The sequence below is a fragment of the Cupressus sempervirens genome, chromosome 3 (assembly GCF_028749045.1).
Source record: "Cupressus sempervirens isolate cs-2001-9-10 chromosome 3, ASM2874904v1, whole genome shotgun sequence".
Lineage (NCBI taxonomy): Eukaryota > Viridiplantae > Streptophyta > Pinopsida > Cupressales > Cupressaceae > Cupressus > Cupressus sempervirens.
The window spans coordinates 445050921-445076714 of NC_143120.1; the positions used below are offsets into that span (position 1 = coordinate 445050921).

Consider the following 25794-nt stretch of genomic DNA (forward strand, 5'->3'; position numbering starts at 1 on the left):
ATCTTGGGCAGCAGTTATATTTCTTTTGAGTCTTTGTGTATATGCCTCTTTTGGTTTGGTAGAGATTTGTCATGGGTGTAGGAAGAGTAGATCATTTATTTTGGACTTGTTCTATTGCTTTTGTCTAAGCTTAGTTGGCATCTATCTTCTTGCTCGACCTTCCTCTATTCTTAGTTTGTGAATTAATTTTGTGATAGTTCATGTTCTTCCTGGTGTTTGCTGGTTGAAATTCTGGGTGGTTGAGTGGATATTTGGCCATCATACATGTTTGCATGCTCATCTCGATGGATGAATGCTTTTCATTTGATTGTTTGGATGCCTGTGTGATAGCAGTTCTTTAAGCATAAGTAGGAACATGCATACAATTTTTCAAAGTCCATAGCAGTGACCGTCATTTTTGTTACGGTCGAGAACAAAAAATTGAAGAAAATTTCATCCAATATGTTAGCGTTTCGACACTCCTATACCATTCTCCTTCTAATTTATTGAACTTGCAGTTGATGTATTCATCACGGTGAGAATTTCATTTTGTGTTTTTTTTAAAGCTTTGTGTGTTATTGGCATTAGTACCTTCTTTTATGGACCAGTAAGTGCCTCGTTTTGTAACAGTAGTCTTTTTATATTCTTCCTGCCTTTCCTAAGCCGCCATCTAATAACTAAAGCTTGTATCTTGAAAGTGCTGGAGATATACCGTGATGTGATTTTTGTTGCATTGTGCAAATAGGTTCCCTTTGATTTGTTTAACATTTATCCTGAATTAAAGTCCACAATTTGTGGATATGTTTTAATAAAGGAAAGGGCGATGAAATTCCCACTAGTTTTTCCACGAATGCAAAAGTCGATTTTGAGTGTTCATTTTTGTGTGATGCCCAACCTAGTGACACTATTGTATGATTAGATATTTGCATTTGGTTGTTTGGATCTTTGATTAGTATCATGTTATGCATCATATTTCATACCATGTTTTCATGGATATTGTGAAAATGATTTACTTTGTTTATGGTTATGATTTTGGCTAACCTTGTTAACCCATCATATTTATGTACTCTGTTTACTGTGTGTTGTATGTGGGGAGGAAGTCGTAGTCACTCCTACAGGATTTTAACACGATGTCGTATCCTCCTTCCTTGCTTGTATTAATGTTTTCACATGTAGATATATATGTATGTTGCATGTATGTTGTTAGTTTGTTATGCAGGTGTGTGCAGGTACCAAACATCAACTTCACTTGGCTCCATAGGTCCGAGTGTGCCTCAAAATTTTTAAATAAGTTGTTAAGGAGATGGCATCATGATCCATATATGGGCTTTGTATCCTTAGAACCTTGATAGGAAGTCAGTCATCTAGTCTAGGGGTTTATGTTTTATCATTTCATTTGATAGTTTTATTAGTGGATGTTAGTATTTGGAAGTATATGTCATGATCTTGATTATGGATTTCATGTGGATATTATATGTCCATGCTGTTATACATGTGCAATGCTTTAGGTATATTTATTGAAGTATATATGGGTGCACACATATATGCCCAAATAAATATACAAACAATTGCGACTATGGTAATTAAGTTAATTATATATTCTTGTGTAAAATAGGTGCGTTAAATTCTAAACTTAATAATATAGTAAATAAAGAAGAATATAAAAATAATTAAAAGATGAAAATCAGTGCGTAGTGAAAAAAAGCAAATGCTCTGGTTTGGAAGGAAGGGGCAGAAAGCCGCATATTTATTGGTATTAAAACTTTGCAGCGAAAAGGGTGAACATATCAGAATCGATGTGAATACAAATCTCGAGTCTTATTTCCAGCGATCAGAAATAAAGCAAAGGCCCATCACTAACATACACAAGTAGTGGGAAATTTTGCTAACTCAAGGTTAAGCCAACGAATTCCAATCAGGTGCAAATTTGCGAATGCAAACTGAAAGCCAACATGAAATTAAAGCGTTTTGATCAGAATTAATTAAGGAAAGATCAGGAAACCGGAAAACCAAGGAAAAATCAGGAAACCGGTGAACCAAGGAAAATCAGAAGTAGATTACAAGAATTAGAGCAGAGGATAAGTGAAATCAAACAGATTTGGAGATCAAGCCAAGAATTGCAAGGACTGAACCATAAGAGCAGATAGATTCATCAAACATTGGCTATCAGACACATAGGTGAGTCAGACCAGATTATTGCAGACTATCACATTTCTCTTCAACAACAGTATGCACAAAATTAGACAGATGAAAAAGTATTTCGCAATTCCAAGATGATAATAATGAATCAGATGATGGTCTTTATTCGGTCCCCAGCAATATTATTAATTACACAGCTGAAAACAATAATATAATCCAGTCATATCCAACGATATAAGGCAGAAAAATTTGGAAATAGAAGGCAGCGAGTTTTAATATTCTAAATGAATATTGGAATTAAAAGCAATGAATTTTAAAAAACTTACAATGGCGCAAAGTGAACTTGCTAAATTTTACTGTCCTCTATGGTAGTGTCGACTAAAAAATAAGGAATTTGTGTTCTCAAAGACCAAGTATGTGAGCATGGCGTATGACAACTGGGCTCCCCCTCCTCCCCCTATTCAAGATGTAGGCTGGACGATGTTAACAAATAGAAGAAAGTGCCCTTTCAAAAGGAGTTCTCAACATCAGTGAAGGGCTCAACTGAATCTTTCAAACAAATTCAATCCTTTGCAATGAAAGGAGGGTTTTACAAAATTGACTGACAAAACGTTTCGGCAAGATATTTCTGTCAAGAGCATATCGATTCAAACAAATCTAGTCACGCAAAGCAATTCTATAGCTGCGAGAGTGATAGAAATCAATCTAACAAATAGCCTTGTAGATTAGGTGTAATCCTTGGGTAAAGGACATAGGGTATTCTCCAAATGACTTGGCTATGGGAAACCCATCGAGGTAATCGCTGACTGGCTTCGATCAAAATTTCCTGAGGTATGTATTACCATCCTGTATGAAAGTTTTATGTTTTTGGTATGCTCCATGACAGTTAAGAATAGGATTTTAAAGGAAGATTCTCCTATTTATCAAGATTTTCCTTTCTTGTTTAGGGATTGGGAAAACAACTTTAACCCTATGAATGTAAAAAATGTTAAAGTAATTAGAGCTATTAGAACCCCCAATCTTCCGGTAGAACTATTAAATAAAGATATTATTAGGATGGTAGGGAAAGGATTAGGTAGAGTTGTAGGATGGTTGGATTAGGGTTACAACAAATAAGAGTTTATTATGCTAGTAGAAATGGAGATTAGTGTCAAAACACTAGATCCAGTTGTTTTAAGGAGAGTCAACCAACATTTTAATGTGTTCCCTGAACTTTATGAGGAATATATTACAGAGTTGGAGGAAACTCCAACCAAACCAGTGGAGAATTGTGTTATTGATTAGGGTTTGGAAATTTGCCTTAGGAAGGAAGGGGGTGGCTTTAAAGTGAGAAATACTTCGACACCAGATCACATGGAGATGGAAATGAAGGACAAATTGAAGGTAGTCTGAGGGAGGAACCTTATACAGATTATAGGAATAAGATTATATTTGAAATCCACAAAGTATAAAACTTAGATAACACTAGCACTCGATCGTTAGGCGATTCCCCTTAAGATCGAAGAAGAGAAGAAGAGGTAGGGCATCTGACAGTTTCTTCACCCATTGGCCATCAGATTGATGCAAATGCGACAGAGGCTAGTAATAAAGACTTAGTCTTGGAAGAATATAAAGCATCCCTATTGGGAATGCAAGGCCAGAGCAAGATTGTCAGGGAAGCAATTGATAAGGTGCTATCACTCATTGCGAAGAATGTTCCCCTAAATGGGTGGGGAAACCTGTACATTCCCCTCCTACCGAACTCAACTCAAGCTAAATGTGAAGAGGAGCTGGAATTGGAGAATTGATCGGTCTGGATCTGCTCTCACCAAATTTTGGTCTAGCAAAAGCTGGAGTAGTAATAGAAAAAGTGACTGATTTAAACACAGAGGTAGAGACAAAAGGAGGAGCTTTAATAACATAAAAGGTTGTAGAAGGTTCCTTGGATCTGGAGATGGCAGCTCTCGATTATGGTAAGAGACGAATGGAGTGTGCCAAAACGACAAAGAAGAGACGAAGGAAACTCTTATTAGAATTGTGGATGAGGGATGTTGAGGCCACTAGACAAGTGAAGATTTTGTCCTTATATGCAGGGAAAGGGAAGAGCCTTCTCAAAGAGCCATTAAGCTCTTAGCTTGGAATATTAGGGGCATGAATGCCCCTAACAAGGTACGCTTACTAAGGCGTACTCTCAAAAATAATGTGGAAGATGTTCTTTTCATTTAGGAAACTAAAATGGACCAAGTTAGTTTAGATGTCTGGAAAAAGAAATTAGAGGGGTGGGAAATAGCGGGTGTTCTAGCTAGGGGAGCTTCTGCAGGTTTTGGATTTGTTTGGAATCCGCATAAAGTTTGTTTAGAAGTCTTGGATAGGGGCAGATTTTGGATTGGGGGTAACTTGTTTTTCTTCAACTTTGATCTGAAAATAAGTGTTATTTAATGTTTAGGGCCTTACCAAGTTGCAAGATAAAATAGAAGTACGAGTAGTTTTTAGATGAACATAATATAAAACCCTTTATTATAGGTGGGGACTTCAATGCCATTCTTCGTAAGGAGGAAAAAGAGGGAGACTTAGGTAGGACATCCCAAACTATGTTAGCCTTTAGTGATTGGGTCTTAAGAAATAATCTTTACATGGACAAATAGGAGGATGGGTTATAACAATGTTAGGGAAAAATTAGATAGATCTTTCTCCAGTTGCAACCTTAAATGGTATCTTTACATGGACAAGTAGAAGGATGGGTTTCAACAATATTAGGAAAAAATTAGATTTTTCTTAAGAAGAAATCTTCACGATTTCAATTTTGAATTAAGTTCCCAAATTCTGTGAATCTTTGACTCAAACCATTTACCGGTTTTATTAGAGTGTGATAGTTCTACTAATCCTAACAAAATTCCATTTCATTTTGAAAAAATGTGGTTCACAAACCCAAAGCTAGTGGATCTTATTAGATCATGGTGGATGAAAGCTACCTTTGAAAGATCCAAAGCCTTTATCTTTATGACAAAACTCAAAATGATTAAATGTAAGCTTAAAGAATGGAATATTAATACCTTTGGCAATATTATTGAGGGAAAAATTGAAATAGAAAGAAGTTTGGAAAATTTAAATTCAGAAGTGATAGCAAATGGTAAGAATTAGGATAGTTTGGGGAAGGAGAAAAATTTGCTGGACAAGTATGCTTCAGTCCTAGAAAAGGAAGATATTTTCTAGAGACAAAAATCAAGAGAGTTATGGTTGGAAGAAGGGGATAGGAACACCAAATTCTTCAACAATAGCACAAAAATTAGAAGACAATGCAATCTATTTAAGTCTTTAACCTCCTCAAACGGAGTTGTTATAGATAAACTTGAGGAAATAGCCTTAACGGTTGTTTCCTTTTTTTCAAAATCTATTGAATTCTGAAGAGGACCCCTTACTCTAGAATAAAAGAATTCCAAACAACATTCTGAATGTAATCTCGCAAGATCAAAACCATAGTTTACTTAAGAAAATGTCCAAAATCGAGGTGGAGGAGGTTCTGAATCAGAGTAATCCGGATAAATCTTCAGGATCAGACGTATTTCTTGCTCTTTATAATAATGATTGTTGGAAAACATTAGGAATTTTGGTAGACTACTTGAGAACTAATTTACACCTTAGCAATTATCCTCAAAAAAGAGAATGCTTCTTCTCTTGAAGATTTTAGGCCTATTGCACTATGCAACACGATATATAAACTCTTTACTAAAGTTATGGGAAATAGGCTTAAACCTATTTTACCGAGCATAATTTTAGAGGAACAAACAGGCTTTGTCCCAGGCAGATCCATACTAGATGGGGTCATCATTGCTAAAGAAGCCATCCATTTGGTCAACTTCAACAAAGAAAAAGTTATGTTAATGAAATTAGATATCAAAAAAAATATGACAAGGTCAGTTGGTCCTTCCGCCGTAGATGTCTCAAAGCATTCGATTTTGCCAAACAATGGATAAATCTAGTTTTCGAATGTATTTCGACATCTAAAATCTCAATTCTAGTTAATGGAACGTTGGAAGGTTTCTTTGATATTTCAAGGAGCCTTAGCTAGGGGGATCATTTATCCCCCTTTTTATTTATTATCATGGCAGAAGCACTAAGTAGATCCTTAAACTAAGCTATAATAGAAGGGGCTATTAAAGGTATTAGGGTCACTTCAAAGTTGGACCCTTCCATCCAGCAACAATTCGTAGATGACACTCTGCTATTTGGAGAAGCTTCAGAGGAAGCGAAAAGTTTTGATAGAATCTTGAATGAGTATGCACATGTATTGGGATAGTTAATCAATAAAGGAAAGTCAGAAGTCTTCTTTTCTAATACTCCTCTTTTAGAACAAGATTTTATGGACATCTTGGGATTTTCCAAAGGTCATTTTCCAAATAAATTTCCAAGCATCCCCCTAACCATAGGTAATTGGCAAAGAAGGGTATGGGACGATACAATTAATATGATGGATCAAAGAATCAACTCTTGGAAGAATAGGTGGTTATCATTAGCAGGTAGAGCTATTAATCTTGAGTTAGTTTTGATGGCAATTCTAATCTTCAAGATTTCTTGTTTAGAACTTCATGGAGAACCTCTTAGCGAAATCACTAAAAAGCTTCAAGCTTTCTTCTGGAAGGGATCTAGTGATGTAAAAAGTTGGCTCTACTTGCTTGGGATAAGATTTGTGGCTAAGGAAGATGGTGGTGCGGGATTGAAGAGATTGGATGCACAAAACAAAGCATTTGGGTGCAAAGCTAGTTTGGATAATGATCACGGATTCGAATTTGAAATGGGTCAGAATCTTAAGATACAAGTATGTCCCAACAATATTTTTAGGCATGCTTCCCCTCCTAAGGGTTTAGTTCTCTGGAACTTTTTAATTAAATGTAGATCCCTAATTATTAATAAGTTATCTTGGAGTTTGGGCAATGGGAAACAAGCCCTCTTCTAGGACTATTCGTGGGGAGGTCTACCAGTTCCATCCCATTCCTTTCAAGATAAGAGGTCTATTGAGATCTTGAAAGATAGGATTAAGGTGCATGTTGCCAATTACATGATTAAGTGTAATTCATTTCCTCTCTCTTTTAGATGGAACCTGTAATGGGATATTGATATTAATGCAGGATTTAAATCTAAACTTAAGGAGATTGTGGAATCTAGAAGGATAATTCTTAATTTGAGACCAGATATAGTTATTTGAAAGGGATTCCCTTCAGGGTCTTACTCCTCTAAGATAGGTTATGAAACTCTCTATAGATCCTTTAATTTCCCTAGATCCAATATTCTTTACGAATTGTGTTGGGGTAAAAGTTGTCTTCCCAAAGTAGACATGTTCTCTTGGCTAGCTTTGCATTCCGGATAAATTTGAGAGGATGGGATATTACGGTCCATCAAGGTGTGTAGTGTGCAAAAAGTACTCACAACTCGGAGTCCCTTGATCATATTCTTGTTCAATGTGATTTCTCTAATCAATGTTGGACTTGGCTTATGAACAAACTAGGATAGCAATCAACTCTTCCAAATAACCTTGTGGACCTATTTCTTAGCTGGCTAGGTCTGCCCCCAAAAGATTCTTATAGGAGTCTTTGAACTATGTTCCCCCTCCTTGCTAATTTGGGAAATATCGAAGGAGAGAAATCGTAGAATCTTCAAAGGTAAATCAATGGAGCTCTCTCAATTCTTAATTAAACTAGTAGTAGGTATAATGGAAGTAGAAAATAGGACCCTTAGAATTCAAAAGGGCTCACTTCAGTTCTATCCTTGGGATGACGAGATGCATAATAATTGGGAAGGTTTAATGTTGTCCAATCTTAAATCGAATACTATAGCTGCCTTGACTGAATAGAGGTTGAATTGTGCAAAGAAAGCTCTTGAGGTAGGATGGTTCAAACTCATCTTTGATGGGGCCTCAAGAGGTAATCCGGACATGATAGGAATTTACACAACTGGAAAGGAGAAAGGATAGCTCCTATTGCTAAACCAGTTGAAATTGCAACTAACAATGGTGCTGAATTCCCAGCCCTTCTAGAAGGACTAGGAATGTAATAAGCTTAATTTACAATACTTAGAACTTGAAGGGGATTCCTCTCTTGTTATTAACACCATTAGATAAGGCTTTACTCTCAATTGGAAGTTGGATAATATATTGCAACAATTTAAGGTCTACCTTGGCAATTTTTGAAGTTATGTGGCCAACCACATTTTTAGAGAGGGGAATAAGGAAGTGGATCACCTAGCCAATCAAGGAGTAGATTAGGTTAGGGAGGGTATATGATAGGGTCACTAGATCTTTTATCTATTTCATAGAAATTAATATTATCTTTTTCTCAATAACGACCAATGTTTAGATTTCTCTTTAAAGATAGGAGTTGTTTATTTAGGATTTTAACCACTCAATTTTTTATGCTAACAAGATTCTTCAGTGAGTAGTGATGCACATGTTTCTCCAAGTTTCTTTCAGCAAAGCAATGATAGTATTGACTATCACGGCAAATGTTTCTCAAATGTAAATCGCCACGGGAAGGGATAGCTCTTCTCCTTTTGTTTTATTAGGGAATGTCCTAATTTATTATATCTGTAAACTGGGGTATGCCCCTTTTATCTTTGTATTATGTATTGGACTATGGTCTTGGGCAAGACTAGAGGTTTTCTAAGAGACTCGAGCCACTAACCTCAAAAAAGTCAAGCTAGTGAGCTACCGACTTACCACTTATACACCTTAGTAATAGGAATAAACAAATCTAGTTTTGGAGTAGGTAAAACTATAATTATTCAAAAGAAATGTATGAAGCTCATTAAGAGATTCAAACCTTGAAACTAGGAGTTGAAAGGAGTTCTTAACCATTGTGCCATTTATATTCCTTGAAACTAAGTCCCTATTAATATTATGTTAAAGAGTGAAAGTTAATTAATTTAAAAAAAACAAATATAATATATAAAATTAATCACGGTAATTAAAGTTTGATTCATTAGATATGATTATTTATTTAAATCAAACCTTAAGACCAACTGTTGCATTGGGAAGCAACTTCTCCAACTAATTCGAGAACTATAAATGTGGCTTTCCAACAAGCTATTGGGGAAGGAATCTGATTAATGGTTTTGTTGAGGAAAGCCAGCTAGGAAATTAAATGGAAGAATCCACTTTAAGATATTCCCATTTTTAGAATGGGAGGAGAATAAATTGAAGGTTGAGGAAGGAGGAGCGGCTGAGAAGAAATCACTGGTAGGATACAACTTGCAACTAGTTTTATTTCCATCTTTAGATAGGCCTCCATCCTTGTCTAGACCTTCACTGTCTAATAGTTATCTCATAATTAAATAGTAAATGTTACTGCAGTAGATGTTCTTTATTTTGACTGGTTTAATGTTATGTGAGCATTAGAAATAAATCCAAACATAGCCCTGCATAGAAATAGATTTTTGTAGTAAAAATAATATGGAAATAAATACATTAGTCTATAATCAAATAAATAAGTGAAACATAAATGCATATTAATAAATTTGAATAGTTAAATGCATATGTAAGGTAAAATAGTAAACTAAACTTACATGGTGTAAAGAATTCAAATTCAAATCTAGCAATAGATTATTTAGAATTCACTATTAATATTTTAGAACATTTAAGTCGTAAAGAGAACTTATTAAAATATATTAAAATTTAGTTCTATAGTGAAATATTATTATTATATAATAATACAATTTATTTTGGTAACTACTAATAATAGTTAAGTCTTTACATATAAAAGATATTAATAACATTTGGAAAAAAAGAGATCTATTATTATTTTTAGCTAAATAAAAATAAATCGAAACAATATTTTTAAAATAAGGAAAAAGGAATTTTTTTGTTATTAGAAACAAAATAGATATATTTAAAAAGATAAAAAATAAATAAATTTAAAGGCACATGTTAGCACTTAGTAGGAATTTTAGGATAAAGTATTTAGGTTATGTGAAATAATCATAATTGTCAGCAAGTGATAAGTTTATGTTGAAAAGGGGTGGGGTAAGATAAATATTATCTTCAGTGAATTTTACAGGGGTAAGATAATATTATCTTTAGTGAATTAGATAAATATTATCTTTTGTCCATTTAATGGGCTTAAGATAAGTAGATATGGTTTTAATTGAAATTATAAGTAATAAATAGGAAAATTATTCACATTCTTAGGAATTAATTAATGGGAACCTTTAATAATTTATGTCAATGTAATATTAATTCATAGTTCAGTTTTATGCATGAAGTTTTTTTATATTAAAAAAAAATTGAGGTATCAAAAGAGTTTATATAGAGAAAAAGGGAGGCAAAGCCTCACTTATCAAGGTCGATAGGCACAAGAGTTCGAACCACTACATCACAGAAGGTATATAGTCATCCATCAACAAGCTAAGGAGCCAAAAAAGTAGCAGAGTTGATAACAGGACTCTAGACGATATACACAAAATGAGAGGCCAGCAAAGAAAGCTCTTCTATTGAAGAAATTCATCAAGATTTTCCACCCACGTGGTCCAACCTTGAGGACCCTCCATCGTTGACCACCTTGCGATCCAAGATCTGAGTAAGCATCTCAAGCTTGTCAAAGTAGAGACCTCTATTGTCTTTGATATCCTTGATCAACTTCTTGAGTGCATCATCGAAGACAGTCTGATTTATAAACAAAAAATCAAGTTGTTTTATAAAAGTGGAATTAAGTTAATAATTAAAAAGTTGTTTTATAAAAATATAATAAGCTAGTAGTTAAAGAAGAAATTGTGTTATAAGTAATTGTTATTTATCAATTAATTATTTAAAAGGAAGCAATGGTTAATTATTAAATAAAGTAAAATTAAAAAAGCTTTTCTCAAAACCACTCATACTTTCTTTTTCCCACTACTCTCTCTTTCTTTTATCATATTAGTATGGGGGTAGAACTTGAGACCTCTTATTTGTAAAGGAGACCATTAAGTTAAACCAATTTCTTGTGTATCTAATCTCACTTAGATATAGTTATATTAGAATAAATACTTCATATGTTTTGAATAATATATAATGAATAATACATATATTAAATAAATAAGATGAAATTAATTATTGTGATTAGTCATATATATATATATAAAATTTATGGATTAGGATTTAATAAATATTGATAATTAAAGAAGGGAAACCTACTTTTGTTTTGTACCATAGTGAGCATTAAATGGTACTTTATATTGAATAAATGTCCACTAAATGTGTATTAAATTTTAACAATTTTTTTATATTATGTTAATGAAATCTCTTGAAAAATAAGTGGATATATTGATGGAACCCTTAGATTTTCCTTGTTATGAGTACTGATCATAGTGGTTTTTCTGTCTAGTATGCATGTAACACCTCAAACTTCCTATTGGTCACCAGAGGCTCCTAGGTTCAATATATCATGTTATTTTTGTATGTTTCCATTTGTATTGATGGTTAATGAAAATACTAAAGTGTGGATTCTTATATGATACCTTTACCATCATGTGATGCATTCTAAATCTTGAAGTTCTCTTATGAGCTTTTGTTTCCAAAATGCATCTTGAATACCCTAGATGGAAATGGTTAAGGTTTTAGGGTAAGCCTAAGAATGCTTTACTTTAATAGGTCCCCTTTTTAACCTTCTTTATTGAATTTTTGGGAGTAGGATTAGGTGTCCTAGGTGAGTGGCTCGCCATAAGTGTTAGGACCCATAAATGGTCATTACAAGATCCAATGTAGGAGAGACCAGGGCCTTGAGTAGGTTGGTTCTATATGTGATTTTATATCTAGTGGAAACACTAATTAAATAAATGGGTTTCAGGGGTTTGAGTTAACACAAAAATCAAGATAAGTAATATTTGAGATACACTTTTCTTGTTGGAGTATTGAGGCTATATGTCATTCTGTATAAGGCCTTGATGTAGCAAGGTGACAATGGTTTAGGAGGTTGATCCTGACATTAAGGAAAGTGTGATACGACCGCATATACTTTGTTGGAGTACTAGGACCATATGTCGTTTTTTATAAGGCTTGGATGCGGTAGGGTGAAAATTGTTTAGGAGGTTGATCCTAACATTGAGGGGTATGCGATGACACTCAGTTGCATTCTAAGCCCTTAGTCTTGTTTGGTTTCCTTTGGAAGTCTATGTGAATGCTTTCCGTTGTATGTTGAATATTCATTCGGGTGAACCCTATATTTTAGATTTCCTTAGAACCTATGTAGATCATGGTCTGATCTTCTAGCTCGGGGGAGTGGACTATTTATGGTTCACATGGTTGGGTGGTAAAATATTTTTGAGGTGTTGTTTGTATTTCATGGAGGGCTCTATGTGGATCCTTGTTGATTAGCTATTGAAGATTATTTCTTGAGTCTTGAAGTCCTTATGTTGCAAATATTTTGAAGAAATCTATGCAATGTATTGTAATGTGGACTCCTTAAAGGGGTCTTGAGATCTATGTATATGTATCATGATTTGAAAAGCTATGTAAAAGGGAGAAGGGTATTTCTAGGAGAAAAGAAAGGAAAAGTAAATATGTCGTATTATTTCAAAAGCTTAATGAAGTGATGATGATGTTTTGATATGTATATTTCTTCATGAATTGATTAAGTGATGGTAATAAGTTAATAACAACATGTGATGATGAGTAAAATGCCTTGTGCTTTTCTAAAGATTAATAAGATGTTATAGAATGAAGCAATTAGTGAATGAAATATGGTTAGTAAACATGTGATATTAGAAGTTTTAAATCTTTCAAATGCATCATTAAAATAGATCAACACAAGTTAAGTAGGGTAATAAATGCATTTGATTTACCAGGTCTTGCATATGTCATGAAAATTGTAATTAATTAAAAGACGAATAAGTAATTATGTTTCAAGCTATTTGCAAACTAGAGATCACTTAATAATTGGATAGTCCTTATAATCATAACTTAATAATTGTAATCTGAGAGCAATGTTGTTATAGATTAATGTTAGAGAACCTTTGAGGACTCTTGTATGTTAAGTAAACAAGCAAGAAAAAGCAATTTAAAAAAAAATTATTTACCAAACTTAGTAACATTTAGTATGTTCCTCTTGGTTCTTTGGTAGGGCGTTACACTCTGTCATCAGCGAAAGGGAGATGAGTTCAAATTTTTTCTTATCATGTGTTGCTGAGGGCTGGGATGGGCTGTGGAATTGGAAATTTCAGATGTTATTGCCAAGAGTGAAATTGTGAACATTGCTGGTGGGAACAATTCAGGAATTATTGCAGGTTTCCAAATTAGTATTGTATCTAAGTGGTATTAATGTCTAGAGTGGGAGGAGACATTGTTTGAATACACAGTCCAATATCTTACAAGAATTTAGCCGAGGAGTATCCTATGTATATCGAGTGGTTCTTATACTTGCTTGGACATAGTAAATACTGAGGTTGTGGCATTGTAAGAATTGGGAAGTTTTAGTGCTTTCTGTCAGATTGGTTATAGCCGATCATTGCTTGGGATCTGGAATTCAACCTTCACCACTTCCTATCACAAGGAGGGCATCAACTGCTTGGTGTGGTTGAATATGCACCTGGTGTTCAACAACCATCTAACTGTGGCCAGGCCTATCAGAGAACTCATGATAGTGTTTTCAGCCTCAAGTGTGGTGAATTTGATAATGTTGGTGCACTGATGAGTGTGGATGAATCATTAATGTGTTTATATCAGATACTGAAACCAGCAAAGAAGAAAATCAAATTTGGTGGTTACAGAAACTCAAATACAACCACAGCTAAACTGGGAACATCCCCTGGCGGAATGCAGACAGTTGGAGAAAATCAACGGACGTAGCAAATGATCATAGCAGTATCTTTGGTCATTGAGTGAAGGTTCATACAACAAAGTTGAGCTCTTGAGCACCAGTCTACCAAGAGATAAGTGTTATGTGATATTTTTAGTGTTCTATTTCAGAATTGATACTAATACGCTGATTCTATGCATCATTAATCAATTTCACTTTTCTCTTGGTTGCAAGGTGCAACGAGAAGCAAGAGATCATCTTGAATATAGGATATTTAGAGGGAGATGTTGAGCTTTAGAGGGAGATTCTTTTTCATAGGGAGGTTTCATTTGCTATTTTTTGCAATCTTGATTGAGAGGGAGTAATTATGGAATCCCCACCATTCTTATATATGTTGTTATTGTTTTTGATATTCTAGAATTTTGAGACTCTCATTGGAAATGGGCATCAACAGTTATTTCTTGTTCATTATGAGTTTTTATGTTAGGACAACTTGATAACTCTTTCATTTATGAGAGATTCATAGTGAACATCATGTAGAGAGAGTCCACGATGTCACCACATTGAGACATTCCGTGATGGGAGTAGGAAGACATGTTGAGAGAGTCTATGATTGTATCACATTGAGAGAGTCTATGATAAAATGCTGGTTGTAAAGCTTACTAACTTGTCATGTTGAGAGATTTCATGACATCATGTTGAGTGAATCCGTGATGAAAAGTGTTTGTGATTCTTGCAAGTTTGTCTTGTTGAGAGATTCCATGATAGCATCACGTTGAGTGAGTCTGTGATAAAAGTTAAATGTGATTTTTGCAGGTTGTTCATGTTGAGTGATTCCATGATTATGAGTAATTGTTACAAGTCTATCATGTTGAGCAATTCCATGATTATGGGTATTTGTTACAAGTCTATCATGTTGAGTGATTCCATGATTTTTAACAATGAGTAAGTAATTTTCGTAGTGTCATGTTGAGAGACTCCATGAATTAGGATCTATGCAATTGAATTTTATTATTGACATTTTGGTTGCAACCTTGTGTGTCTGTTTAGCTAAAGATCTCTCTCACTAAGAGGGAGTGTTGGTGTTTGTAGCTGCGATATAAATCTTATGGTCAACTTCAGCTGAAAAGGACATAATAAATTGTAATAGAGACGTGTCATTCAACATGCATTGAGGCATGGGAATATGAAGAGTTGTATTTAAAATAAAGAGTTATTGAAGAGACCTTTGGTTGGAATGTGAAGAGTCTCCCTTTATGTTATTTATAATGCATCAAGCGGAAGGCATGCACACTTGATCTTTTTATATGATCAATAAAGTAATATTTTTGTTATGTGGATGGGTTTTTCCCTTCATTCTAGAAGGGTTCTTTTCAAGGGTGATTTTGTCTCTCTTGTATTTGGTTTGTCTTTTCCTTATTGCTGTTTATCAAAGTTCTGGGCTAAATCCAACATCTTAATGGTCATTCTACTTAATACCCTACAAAAGAGCTGATATAATCTGCAATTCACTTGGCCACAAATGCATAGAAGGTTGACTGTTCTTTGGAGCAACACTATACGGCATGAGCTTGCTTCTTAGATCCTCTTTCGTTGGACTTCCAATCAATCAAATGCTTTCTACAAAACTTCCTCATATGACCAAGAATAAGAACAAGTTGTGTGCCTTCCAACATTATGATGGGTAGTTAAGCCATCCTCCCCTTTATCCAAAGACCAAGATCAAGTTCTCAAAAAGCCTTCGATTTTTTTGGTTGGGAAATTTTTTTGGAAAAAAACCCAACAAAACCATGATTTTTCTAGGAATTGTCAAAAGAAGTTGCTGCAAAACAACACCATGATTTTGTGGAAAGATCATCAAACCCTCGATGCAATGCTAAGGTCACACATGATTACACATGATTTTGTGGAAAAAAATCAAAAATATAAATTCCAGTACATTTGCAAGAATATTGTTTGCCCCAAAAACCCTAGTAGCAACCAAAACACTTTGCAAGAAATGAAGATTTACTGAAAACATGTCAACATTTTGTTGAAGCCTGAAAGCCACAATTTTGCAAAAAAATAGTCAAGACTCAAAACCCTTCCTTTTGAGGAAAAACCAATTAAAAAAAGGAATAAAAAAACTAGTGAACTCATGGCAAATTAGACCACTATTTTTGAGAAAAAAATCCCTTGTACATTAGAAAAATCTGACTTTTAGGAAAAGAATCATTCAAAACCTGCCATGCAAAACCAACGGCCCTTGGTCACAAGAACAAAGGACCCTTGTAGATCTAAAAGAAATTCATTTTCTGGTAAAAACATGGTAAAGATATTTGTAGAAACTACATTTATCATGTAAAAAAAATTGCCAACAACTGAAAATCCTTGATTGCATTAAAAAAATTGAGCAAAAAATTCTTTTCACTTAATGTTCATGGAAAAGTACAAACTTTATACTAAGTTACTGATTCGGATGCGGATTCCGAAGTGGATTCCGGAAGCGGATACGGGATGCGGGGATTTTTTTAATTTTTGGATGCGGATGCAGGAGGAAACGTGTGTGTTTGTATATATATATATATATTAGTATTTGTAGGATTCTTGGTGGAAATCCTATTTCAAATTTTTAGCTTCATCCAGATTTAACCTGTAACATCTTAGCAGTGATTAGATGTTGCCCGGCAGAAAGCCCTATATTCGAATTTGAGAGTGAATTTGACTGTGACTGGCAGAAAGCCCTATAATTGACTTTAATAATGCTGCCAGGTATTTAATATCTCAATTATTCGTCAACTTTAGATATTGCATTTGAAGACTGCTCTATTTGTGTTTGTTTTCATGTTGGGCATCCTCTTTGTCAGAATATTCGCAGGATTCTAGTAAAAATTCTATTTCAAATATTCATCATTATCCAGATTTAGCCTATAACATCTTAGCAGTTAGATGTTCCCTTTATCAAGCTAGTATTACACTGTTGCTTCCAGGTTTATGTTTTCTATTTTGTGGATTTCTTATACAGTTTTAATCCTTTTGAGGGATACCATAAGTTTGTCATGATGAAGATTTCTACAAGATGTTTGTTAATACAGCGCAATTCAAATTGTCCTTGCCTAATTCAGATTATTTTTGTAGATCGGAAATTACAGGAGTCCATATTTGGGACTTCTTACTGATGATTTCTTTCCTGAATAATAATTTTTGTTGGGGAATCCCTGTGCTTGTCTTGAAGGATACATGATGCTTGAAAGGCAGTTTTGCAGTTTTGAGACAGCATATGATTGTGTACTGGCACTTTCTGTTGGATTAATTTAAATTATTACTAATCAGTTCAGAAGATTGTGGAATGTTTATTAGCAAACTAATGTTTTACTTGGCCCTTGCCATGTGAGATATTGATTTAGTTAATGGAACCTGGTCCACCAAAGGCACTCTTTCCCATTTGCCCTGTATATTAATCAATAAGTGCACATAGCTTTATACCACTCTGATCGCAAACATGTCCAACACATTTCTTCACCATCAGCTTTACTTAGGTTGTACGTATCCGTGTCAAGGATTAAAAAAGTGCATGACATGTGGCAGATGATAGAACAGTCATTTTGACTGGACACATAAGGAGCAGAGATATCTTTATGTTTTTATTATTGTTTTTTGTTTGAAAGGCCGCTGGGCCCGCGGATGCTCCCGGATGCGTCCGGAAGCCCTGCGGGTGCTGGCCGGAAGCCAGCCGCAGGCTCCCGGATGCGCCTGGAAGCTGAGACTCAGCTTCCAGGCGCATCCGGGAGCCTGCGGCTGGCTTCCGGCCAGCACCCGCAGGGCTTCCGGACGCATCCGGAATCCGTCTGCCTCCGATGCGGAAGCCAGGCCTAGACCCCACGAATCGGTATCTGAGACTTTATATATCAACAAATCTGCCAAAATTACCCTCTGATTTTTGTTTTAAATAAACTATATAGAAAAATCTATAAATTTCCTCAAAATTTCTAAGTAATTAACCCGTGAATTCTATTTGGAAAATTTGTCACAAACCAACCTTTGCTCTGATACCATGAAATGATAATTCGTTGATTGAGATATTTAGCGTTAAACAAAGGAGATGAAAACTCCTTAAATAAGCAATTACAAGATCATCTTTTCATAACTGAAACAACTGAAAACTAGAGACAAAATAGAAAATTACTAAGCTAACTAAACAACTCAATAAAGAACATAAAGTTACTAAAAGCTGACTGACTGACGTAAAAGAAACTCGCTTACATGGCCATTATACTAAATTATTAAAATATTAGTTTAATAGTCATGATAGATACATAGGATTGTTGATAATTTCTTCACAGTTTTTTTATTGCATTATAACTTTTTGTGGTTCTCATCTAATCTCTTGGGCTTTTCAGTACTAGAATACATGGAGAGAGGGTGGATTTTCAAAGGTTCAGGTCCTCTTGGTGGAATTGGAGAGGATATTGCTCGTAAGTACTTTCAGGATATTGTTGCTGGGCTTAAGTATCTTCACAAAAATGTAAGTTTTGTAGAAGATTCTATATGCTTCCAATTTGCTATCTAAAGAAATGTTTCCTGTTGATTCCATAGGAGGGATTGGGCTCGTTTCCATAATTTAAGTACCATGTTTGAGTAGTATCATCTCTTTTGATTGTCTAAATTGAGAGAAAGTAGGGAACATATATGTGTTTGCCTGTATAAATATCAGAGTTGTTGGTCTATTTGATTGTTTTGGGAATCCTTTTTTTTTTGGTATCATCCTTTCTTACTTGGTTTGAGTGAAAAGGAGCCTTGTGGCTGCCATAGAATATATCTTTTCTAGGTGAAGGCTCTTTTACCGGCCATAGTCATTTGATCTTAGAGGCTCAAGAACCAAATTATTTAATTCCTTGCTGAATATGCTTATATTGACCCCTGGTTTGTTCTTTCATTCTAGTGAAGACAATTTAAAGGCACCCTTAACTTCTAGAATTTTTCCTGAGAATTGTTTGAGGATGAATCTTACTTGGATTCTTCTTGCCAGGGTTAAAACTTGAAAATGTTAGTCTGCTACTGGTATAGGAGACCTTTGCATGCCTACCTTGTTTCCCAATGCTACTGATGAATTCCTAATTTTGGTTACTTTTAGAATGCATACTAAAACACGGTATAAGCACAACTTCAAAACCTTGTGGGTAAAAGGAAAGGGTCAAACTTGATGTACTAACTTGTTATTGAAAATTTTGTTTCTGCAGAATATTGTGCATGGGGACATCAAGCCAGAAAACCTTCTTGTTACCAGTGATGGTCATGTAAAAATCTGTGATTTTAGTGAAAGCTCTAAATTTGAGGTGTGCCTTGATTATGTTGCCTTCTTGTATCTATTGAGGAAATCTTAATTTGAATAGACCATCTTTAGTTCCTTGTCCTAGAATATATACATATTCATTTTCTTGCATTTTTCTCTTTAGATGACTGTTAAACCTGTAAAGACTTGCAAGTGATGGTTTAACTGAATGAGTAGCACTTGTTTTTTCAAACCTGTTTAGCATTTTCATTATTGTGTCTAATTAGATGTTTCTTTCTAGTTCTTGTTGTTCCTGCCTTGTTTGTTTATATCCTGATTATATGGTTTGAGGTGATTGAACCTCAACTATGTGGAATTTAAAAGATGATTAAGAGTGAATATGGGACTATTCTAGCTATTAGAAAAATTAAATTACATATTTGAGTAATCTATTTCTCTCTTAGTCAACCTTCTTACAAAGAACAGTGTTGTCTAACAGATTTATCTTGAATAGTTGACTCTAGTCCCATTTTTTTTTGAGTACAAATCTCCACAAACAGGTGGGTAAATTGTGTATGATTTTTCTCTGAATTTTTAGAAGGTACAGCTCCCTTAAAAGATTTTCAATGACTTAAGCTAGGCTAAGTCATATACATACTTTTGACTAGAAAGTATAAAGGCATAACTGACATTCATTCCATCAACATGTAATGAATACTAAACATAATAAATTCAGATAACTAATTTAAGGATTCACAGGTCCTCTACACCATAAACCATATGTCTCGTAAAACATTTTCAATGGACTACAAATGCATTCACAGAGTATATAATAGATGCAATCTGAAGCTAGATGATTTCAATCAATTGAAATAATATCCACACAGAAATCTCATTCCAATATCTCCAAACACACAGATTTGGAAGTCTCTGAAATATCATCAACTTTTCATTCACATATCAAACTCACTTCAGAAAAACATCTAGATCTATCACCACATCATAGTCTGCTGAAAAATATTAAGGATCAGAACCCTATGCCCATCTTATGACTGGACATATATAGTCTTTATGTAAAACCAGAAATTTAACTCTGGGATTAAAATTAATCTGAGTTCAAAAATAGCCTAAGTCTTTGAGAAACTGTCCAAATAGCTAATTGCTATGAGAAAGTAATGAAGAAAGATTATGCAGATCAAATGTGAAACGTGGCAATCGGGCTATGGGTAGTTCCATATCCTGTAGATTGGGTCTGCTGTGCTGGTGGAGTACGGGTTGCTTTCCGCTCTTTGTAAAGATTAGCAAACTCCTGAGTGACTTGGACATTTGGGATGTTTATATGCGTCTTTCTTTGCCTCCATACTTCTTTTTCTCGCTTGATCTCATTTAATTTAGCTGGCCGTACAGGAAGATGGCGTGAACATGCATATAACAAGGCTTCTGCTCACACCATTTTCAGAAAGTCCTCAATTGCCAAGCTTTTCGTTTCCTTTATCTGTTCAATTTCTTCCCTTAATGTTTTAAGCACAGAGTCCTCATCTTAATTTATAACACCATCCTCTCCCACGTAAATCATACAGTTACACTTGACATCCTCTAGGATGGATTGAGTATGTTCACCTAATTCTTTGTTGAATCTGAAGTATTCTACTTTCCCCTATTTCAGTACTGAATTATGCCATTCTATGTTCCTCTTACTAGTGTACAACACATTTTCGTCAACATTCCTTGAGGGTTTTTCTGCCAAGAAGCGGGCAACTCCATACTTTTGTACCTCATTGATTTGAATCACCATAGTTCCCCATCTGGTCTCCTCCCTTTTCCAGGTTAAGGTCTGCATGTCTAGTTTCCCTGCAACTGTGACTGAATTATTATACACCTCTTTCGACTCTGCAATGTAGCTTCTTCCTTGTTGAACAATATTTTCCAACAAGTCATCAAATGTCCCAACAAGCATTTTCCCTTGGTGAGTCTAATCAAGCAATTTTTGATTAGCAGGAGATGTTGGGTTGGAAGACATAGGTTCTTGGGAAATGGTTTGAGGATTTGGGCTACGTATGGTACCAATATACTCTGCCATCACCCTTAACATCCATTTTAGTTCCTTTTTATCCCTCTCATCTTTCTAGGACCTATTCAACATTGTTTCTATGGAGGCTTTGAAGTGGTGGTTTTCCGCAGCTCTATCATCCACACCAAGATTCATTTTCTCCACTTTGAAATCTCCAACACTTGGTTCTTGAACTTCTTCATTAGTAAGTGGTTTAGTCAACCTCTATAACCCAGGTGCTAGGTTTATAATCTATCACAACTCTTGAGGTGGTCTTAAGCTTTTTGGGCTTTGGGGTTGATCTTAGACACTTATTGACCATATCATCTAGAGGCAGAGCAATTGGAACAATATTTCTTTCCTTATACACAACAAGTTCTAACCATAGGGGGTTGTACTGGATGCATCTCTAGTAGAAGAAGTTTGACAGGGTGCAGGGTTGATCATGGCTAGCGAATCTACAAAGTCCACAACGTCATCTAGGTCTATGGTAACTTTCAGCTAACAATCCATTCCTATTATGGGGAAATTCATTTCTTCATCGGCCATATTTTTGTAACCCTCACCACTAGAGTCTAGATCAATAATTGTCTTATCAATTTGTTTTCTCTTTCCCTTTCCTCTTGTTTTGGATCTAGTCATTTGAACAGGGGAAGTGTCTATAGGGGTGCTTTTAGGCTTCTTATTGGTGGTAGGCTTCCCAACTTTAGCTTTAGAGCTACCTGCATAACAAACCAGAACACTCTTGTCAGCAAAGGTGACATTTGGTTTTGATTCTTTTGAGACCTTTGTAGAGTTCTTTTTATTTTGCCTATTGGCTTGAACTCGATGAGTTCTTTGCTTGCTCCATTTTTTTGTTCTCTTTATGACAAGGAACATCTTCGTTTCTAGGCTATCTTTCTTAGGCCTTGTCCAATCGACTTCTAGGATTGACAAGAACTTAACTTCTTTATACATTTGGTCTACTAATTAGATCTTGTCATCTTGAACCCTCCTTATATCTACTTTCAAACCATGATTGATAATTTTCTATAATGTGAATCTATTCCACAGTGTCCTCACGATGTCATCTTTCTGAGGACAATTTCGCTAGTAGTGCTCCATATGAGGAAGAGGTGAGAACAGTGGTTTTGAAGCCAGTGACTCTTTGGTGAATCCCACATAATCAAAATTCACCCTTGTTTTATAAAATTGAGAATTGAATTTCATCGAATCTTCCAGGTTTAAGGTATCTGAAATAGATTTGTATCCATAGAACCATAATTCAATTGGGAAACCAATGCTTGGTTCCTTTTTTAGTGAATACATTTTACTCACATGGTTGAGCTGCCTGCACATCTCAACTAGCACAAAGCAGTCTAATGCATACCTTGGAAGTTTCATTGGTTGACCCTCGAAGCTGCCTACTCTGATATAGGTAAATCAAGGAAATTGGGTATATTTTTCTAATCTTCATCACTAGAATCTAGATCAATAATTGTCTCATCAATTTGTTTTCCCTTTTCCTTTCCTCTTGTTTTGGACCTAGTCATTCGAATAAGGAAAGTATCTATAGGGGCGCTTTTAGGCTTCTTACTAGGGGTAGGCTTATGATCTTTAGCTTTAGACCTACCTGCATTGCAAACCGGAACTCTCTTGTTAGCAAAGGTGACATGTAGTTTTAATTCTTTTGAGTCTTTTGCAAGTTTCTTTTTATTTTGCCACTAGCTTGAACTCTATGAGTTCTCTGCCTGCTCAACCATTTTTTGTTCTCTTTATGAGAAGGAACATCTTCATTTCTAGGCTATCTTTCTTATGACGATCAATATCAATCCCTTTTGAACCCAACAAAGAGGTGGCCTGGGCGTACCAACAACGAGATCTAGTGCTAGTGTCAGGTCTCATAACCACAACAAAAGAATAGTATGCTAGATGAGAGTATCTGTGTCGATCAATATCCGAATCCATAAAGCCTCAAAGCCGTTGAAGGAACTAGATCAAGTTGAAAATGGCCGCAAGTTTGAAAGGATGAGCACTAAACTCAGCCAAGATAATGTTGTGGGGGGTGAGTTTGTGACATCAATGATACGTCGTACAAGCAATGTCTGGACACACTCAATAGAGGCCAAATCTGGAGCAAGAAGAGGTCCCCAAACCACTGAGCCATAGAGAATGATCTACTTCTAGGTTTAAGGTATCTAAAATAGATTTGTATCCATGGAACCATAATTCAATTGGGAAACCAATGCTTGGTTCCCTTTTTAGTGAATACATTTTACTCACATGGTTGAGTTGCCTGCACATCTCAACTAGTACAAAGTAGTCTAATGCATACCTTGGAAGTTTCACTAGTTTACCCTCAAAGCCGCCTACTTTGATATAGGTAAATCAAGGAAATTGGGTATATTTTTCTAATCTTCATCTGTAGATTCTAGATCAATAATTGTCTCATCAATTTGTTTACCCTTTCCCTTTCCTCTTGTTTTAGACCTAGTCATTTAAACAAGGAAAGTATCTATAGGGGCGCTTTTAGGCTTCTTACTAGGGGTAGGCTTCTGATCTTTAGCTTTAGACCTACCTGCATTGCAAACCGAAACTCCCTTGTCAGCAAAGGTGACATGTGGTTTTGATTCTTTTGAGTCTTTTGCAAGTTTCTTTTTATTTTTCCACTAGCTTGAACTCTATGAGTTCTCTGCTTGCTCAACCATTTTTTTGTTCTCTTTATGAGAGGGAACATCTTCATTTCTAGGCTACTTTCTCAAGATGATCAATATCAAATAACCACAATAGAAGAACAGTATGCTAGATGAGAGTATCTATGTCAATCAATATCTGAATCCATAAAGCCTCGAAGCCTTGAAGGAACCAGATCAAGTCAAAAATGGCCACAAGTTTGAAAGGATGAGCACCAAACTCAGCCAAGATAATGTTGTGGGGGGTGAGTTTGTGACATCTAATGATATGCCATACAAGCAACGTTTGAACATGCTCAATAGAGGCCCAATCTGGAGCAAGAAGAGGTCCCCAAACCATTGAGCCATAGAAAACGATCGGTCTAACTAAGGAGTCTAAGAGGGACAACTTGGACGAAATGTCTTGGAAATGATGTCTTAAGCATTGTCTTTCAAGCATAGCTAGGGAGCCCATGCCCTTACTAACTCTAGACTGAATAATCGGTCTCAAGCTGAAGCGGGGTCTTGAAAACTTCACCCCAAGATACATGTAAGAAGAAGTGATCTTAACCTCTTGCCCCTGGAAGAAATGAAAATGAGAGGTTTCTAAACAATTAAAGATCATAACCCGAGTCTTATTCAGATTGACCACGAGTTGATGCTGATCACAAAAAGAGGCCAAATCATCAAGGAGTCTGTAAATTGTCGGGTGAAGAGACCAAGAGAACATCATTTGCAAAAAGAAGAATGGAGATCAAAACTTGATGTAAGTAGCACCTATCACCAGGTTGGGAGGAGTTCACAAGGAAATCCTTGAGCTTGTCGATAGACAACCCGAATAGGGTGGGAGAAAGAGGGCAACCTTGCTTTACCCTAGTGGTACTTTGAATCGGACTAGAAAAGCCCTCTGGAGTCCTGAGTCTACTAATCACCTTCTCATATAGTCTCATAATAGCAGTCAACAACATATCTCAAATCCCAATCTTGGTAAGTCTCTGAAATAAGGCCATCCTAGGAACAGAATCAAAAGCCTTGCAAAAGTCCACAAAACAACAATAGACTTTCTCAAAGTGGTGTCTAGCCTCCTCAATAATAGCTCGTAACGTGAAGATATGATCCATAGTCTGATAGTTTGCCTGAAAACCAGCCTGACCTTTAGCTCTACACCCTTTTCTGTTAAGCTCTCAAGATAGCATGGTGTTCATACCAGTGGCATAAAGTTTGGCAAACATATGCTTGATCATGATAGTCCTATAGTTACCTAGGTCAGAAACAAGTCCATACTAATGAATAGGGTAAATCACATGCCTCAACCAAGAATCAGGAAACCCAGTGTAGACCACTTTATTAAAAAGTGTAGGAAGGTAGGATCCAAGGACTGAAGCACCATGTTTGAAAAATTCAGCCTAAAAACCTTCCTCATCCGCCACTCTACTACATCGCATGGATCTAATGGCCTCATAAGTATTAGATGGGGTGACCAAATGGTAGTAGGGAGGTGGAGTGGAATGAAGAGGGGGCTGCCCTAGAATGTCATAAAGTGTAATGGTGTGGGAGGTTAGAGAGTGGAAGTCAAGAGTGGAGGGTAGGGGAGGACAAGAAGGGAAAAGGGTACGCCAGAAGATTTGGGGATTCTAAATAAGAGTGGAGCAAACGGATCTGCACTACGAAGAGGCAAAGAACATTTCTTATGGGGAAGAAAACAGAGATAAGTGCAAGTGCAATAAGGCAAGAGAATGAGTCTTGAAAGCAGAGCAAACAGAGTGATGGAAAGCTGTACAATCAGCATCAAACCATTGATTCATAGGACATGTGTTCTGACACTTAGACCTAAGAGAGGGAGGGGAGCGGTGAGGGATAGAAAGGAGAGCGGAAGCCCAAAAGGTAGAGGCAAGTAAATCAAACATGGCAAAGGCTGTATTCGAATCACTGAAACTAGCTTGTGTCAGAAGTCTCCTAAGATTGTATGAAAAGAGCTTGTAATAACCC

At 35.7% G+C, this 25794-nt stretch overlaps 1 protein-coding gene across 4 annotated transcripts in view; it reads left to right on the forward strand.

Moving 5' to 3' along the window:
• The window catches only part of LOC149566983 (serine/threonine-protein kinase GRIK2-like), a 177084-nt gene that overhangs the window by 53728 nt on the left and 97562 nt on the right, over window positions 1–25794 (forward strand). For 3 of the 4 annotated variants that reach the window (XM_089820190.1, XM_089820191.1, XM_089820192.1), the window contains exons 6-7: window positions 18233–18357; window positions 19073–19168. In XM_089820190.1, the coding sequence (XP_089676316.1) occupies window positions 18233–18357; window positions 19073–19168 (221 nt within the window). The remainder of the gene's footprint in view (window positions 1–18232; window positions 18358–19072; window positions 19169–25794) is intronic. The other variant, XM_089820193.1, reaches the window with a different exon arrangement.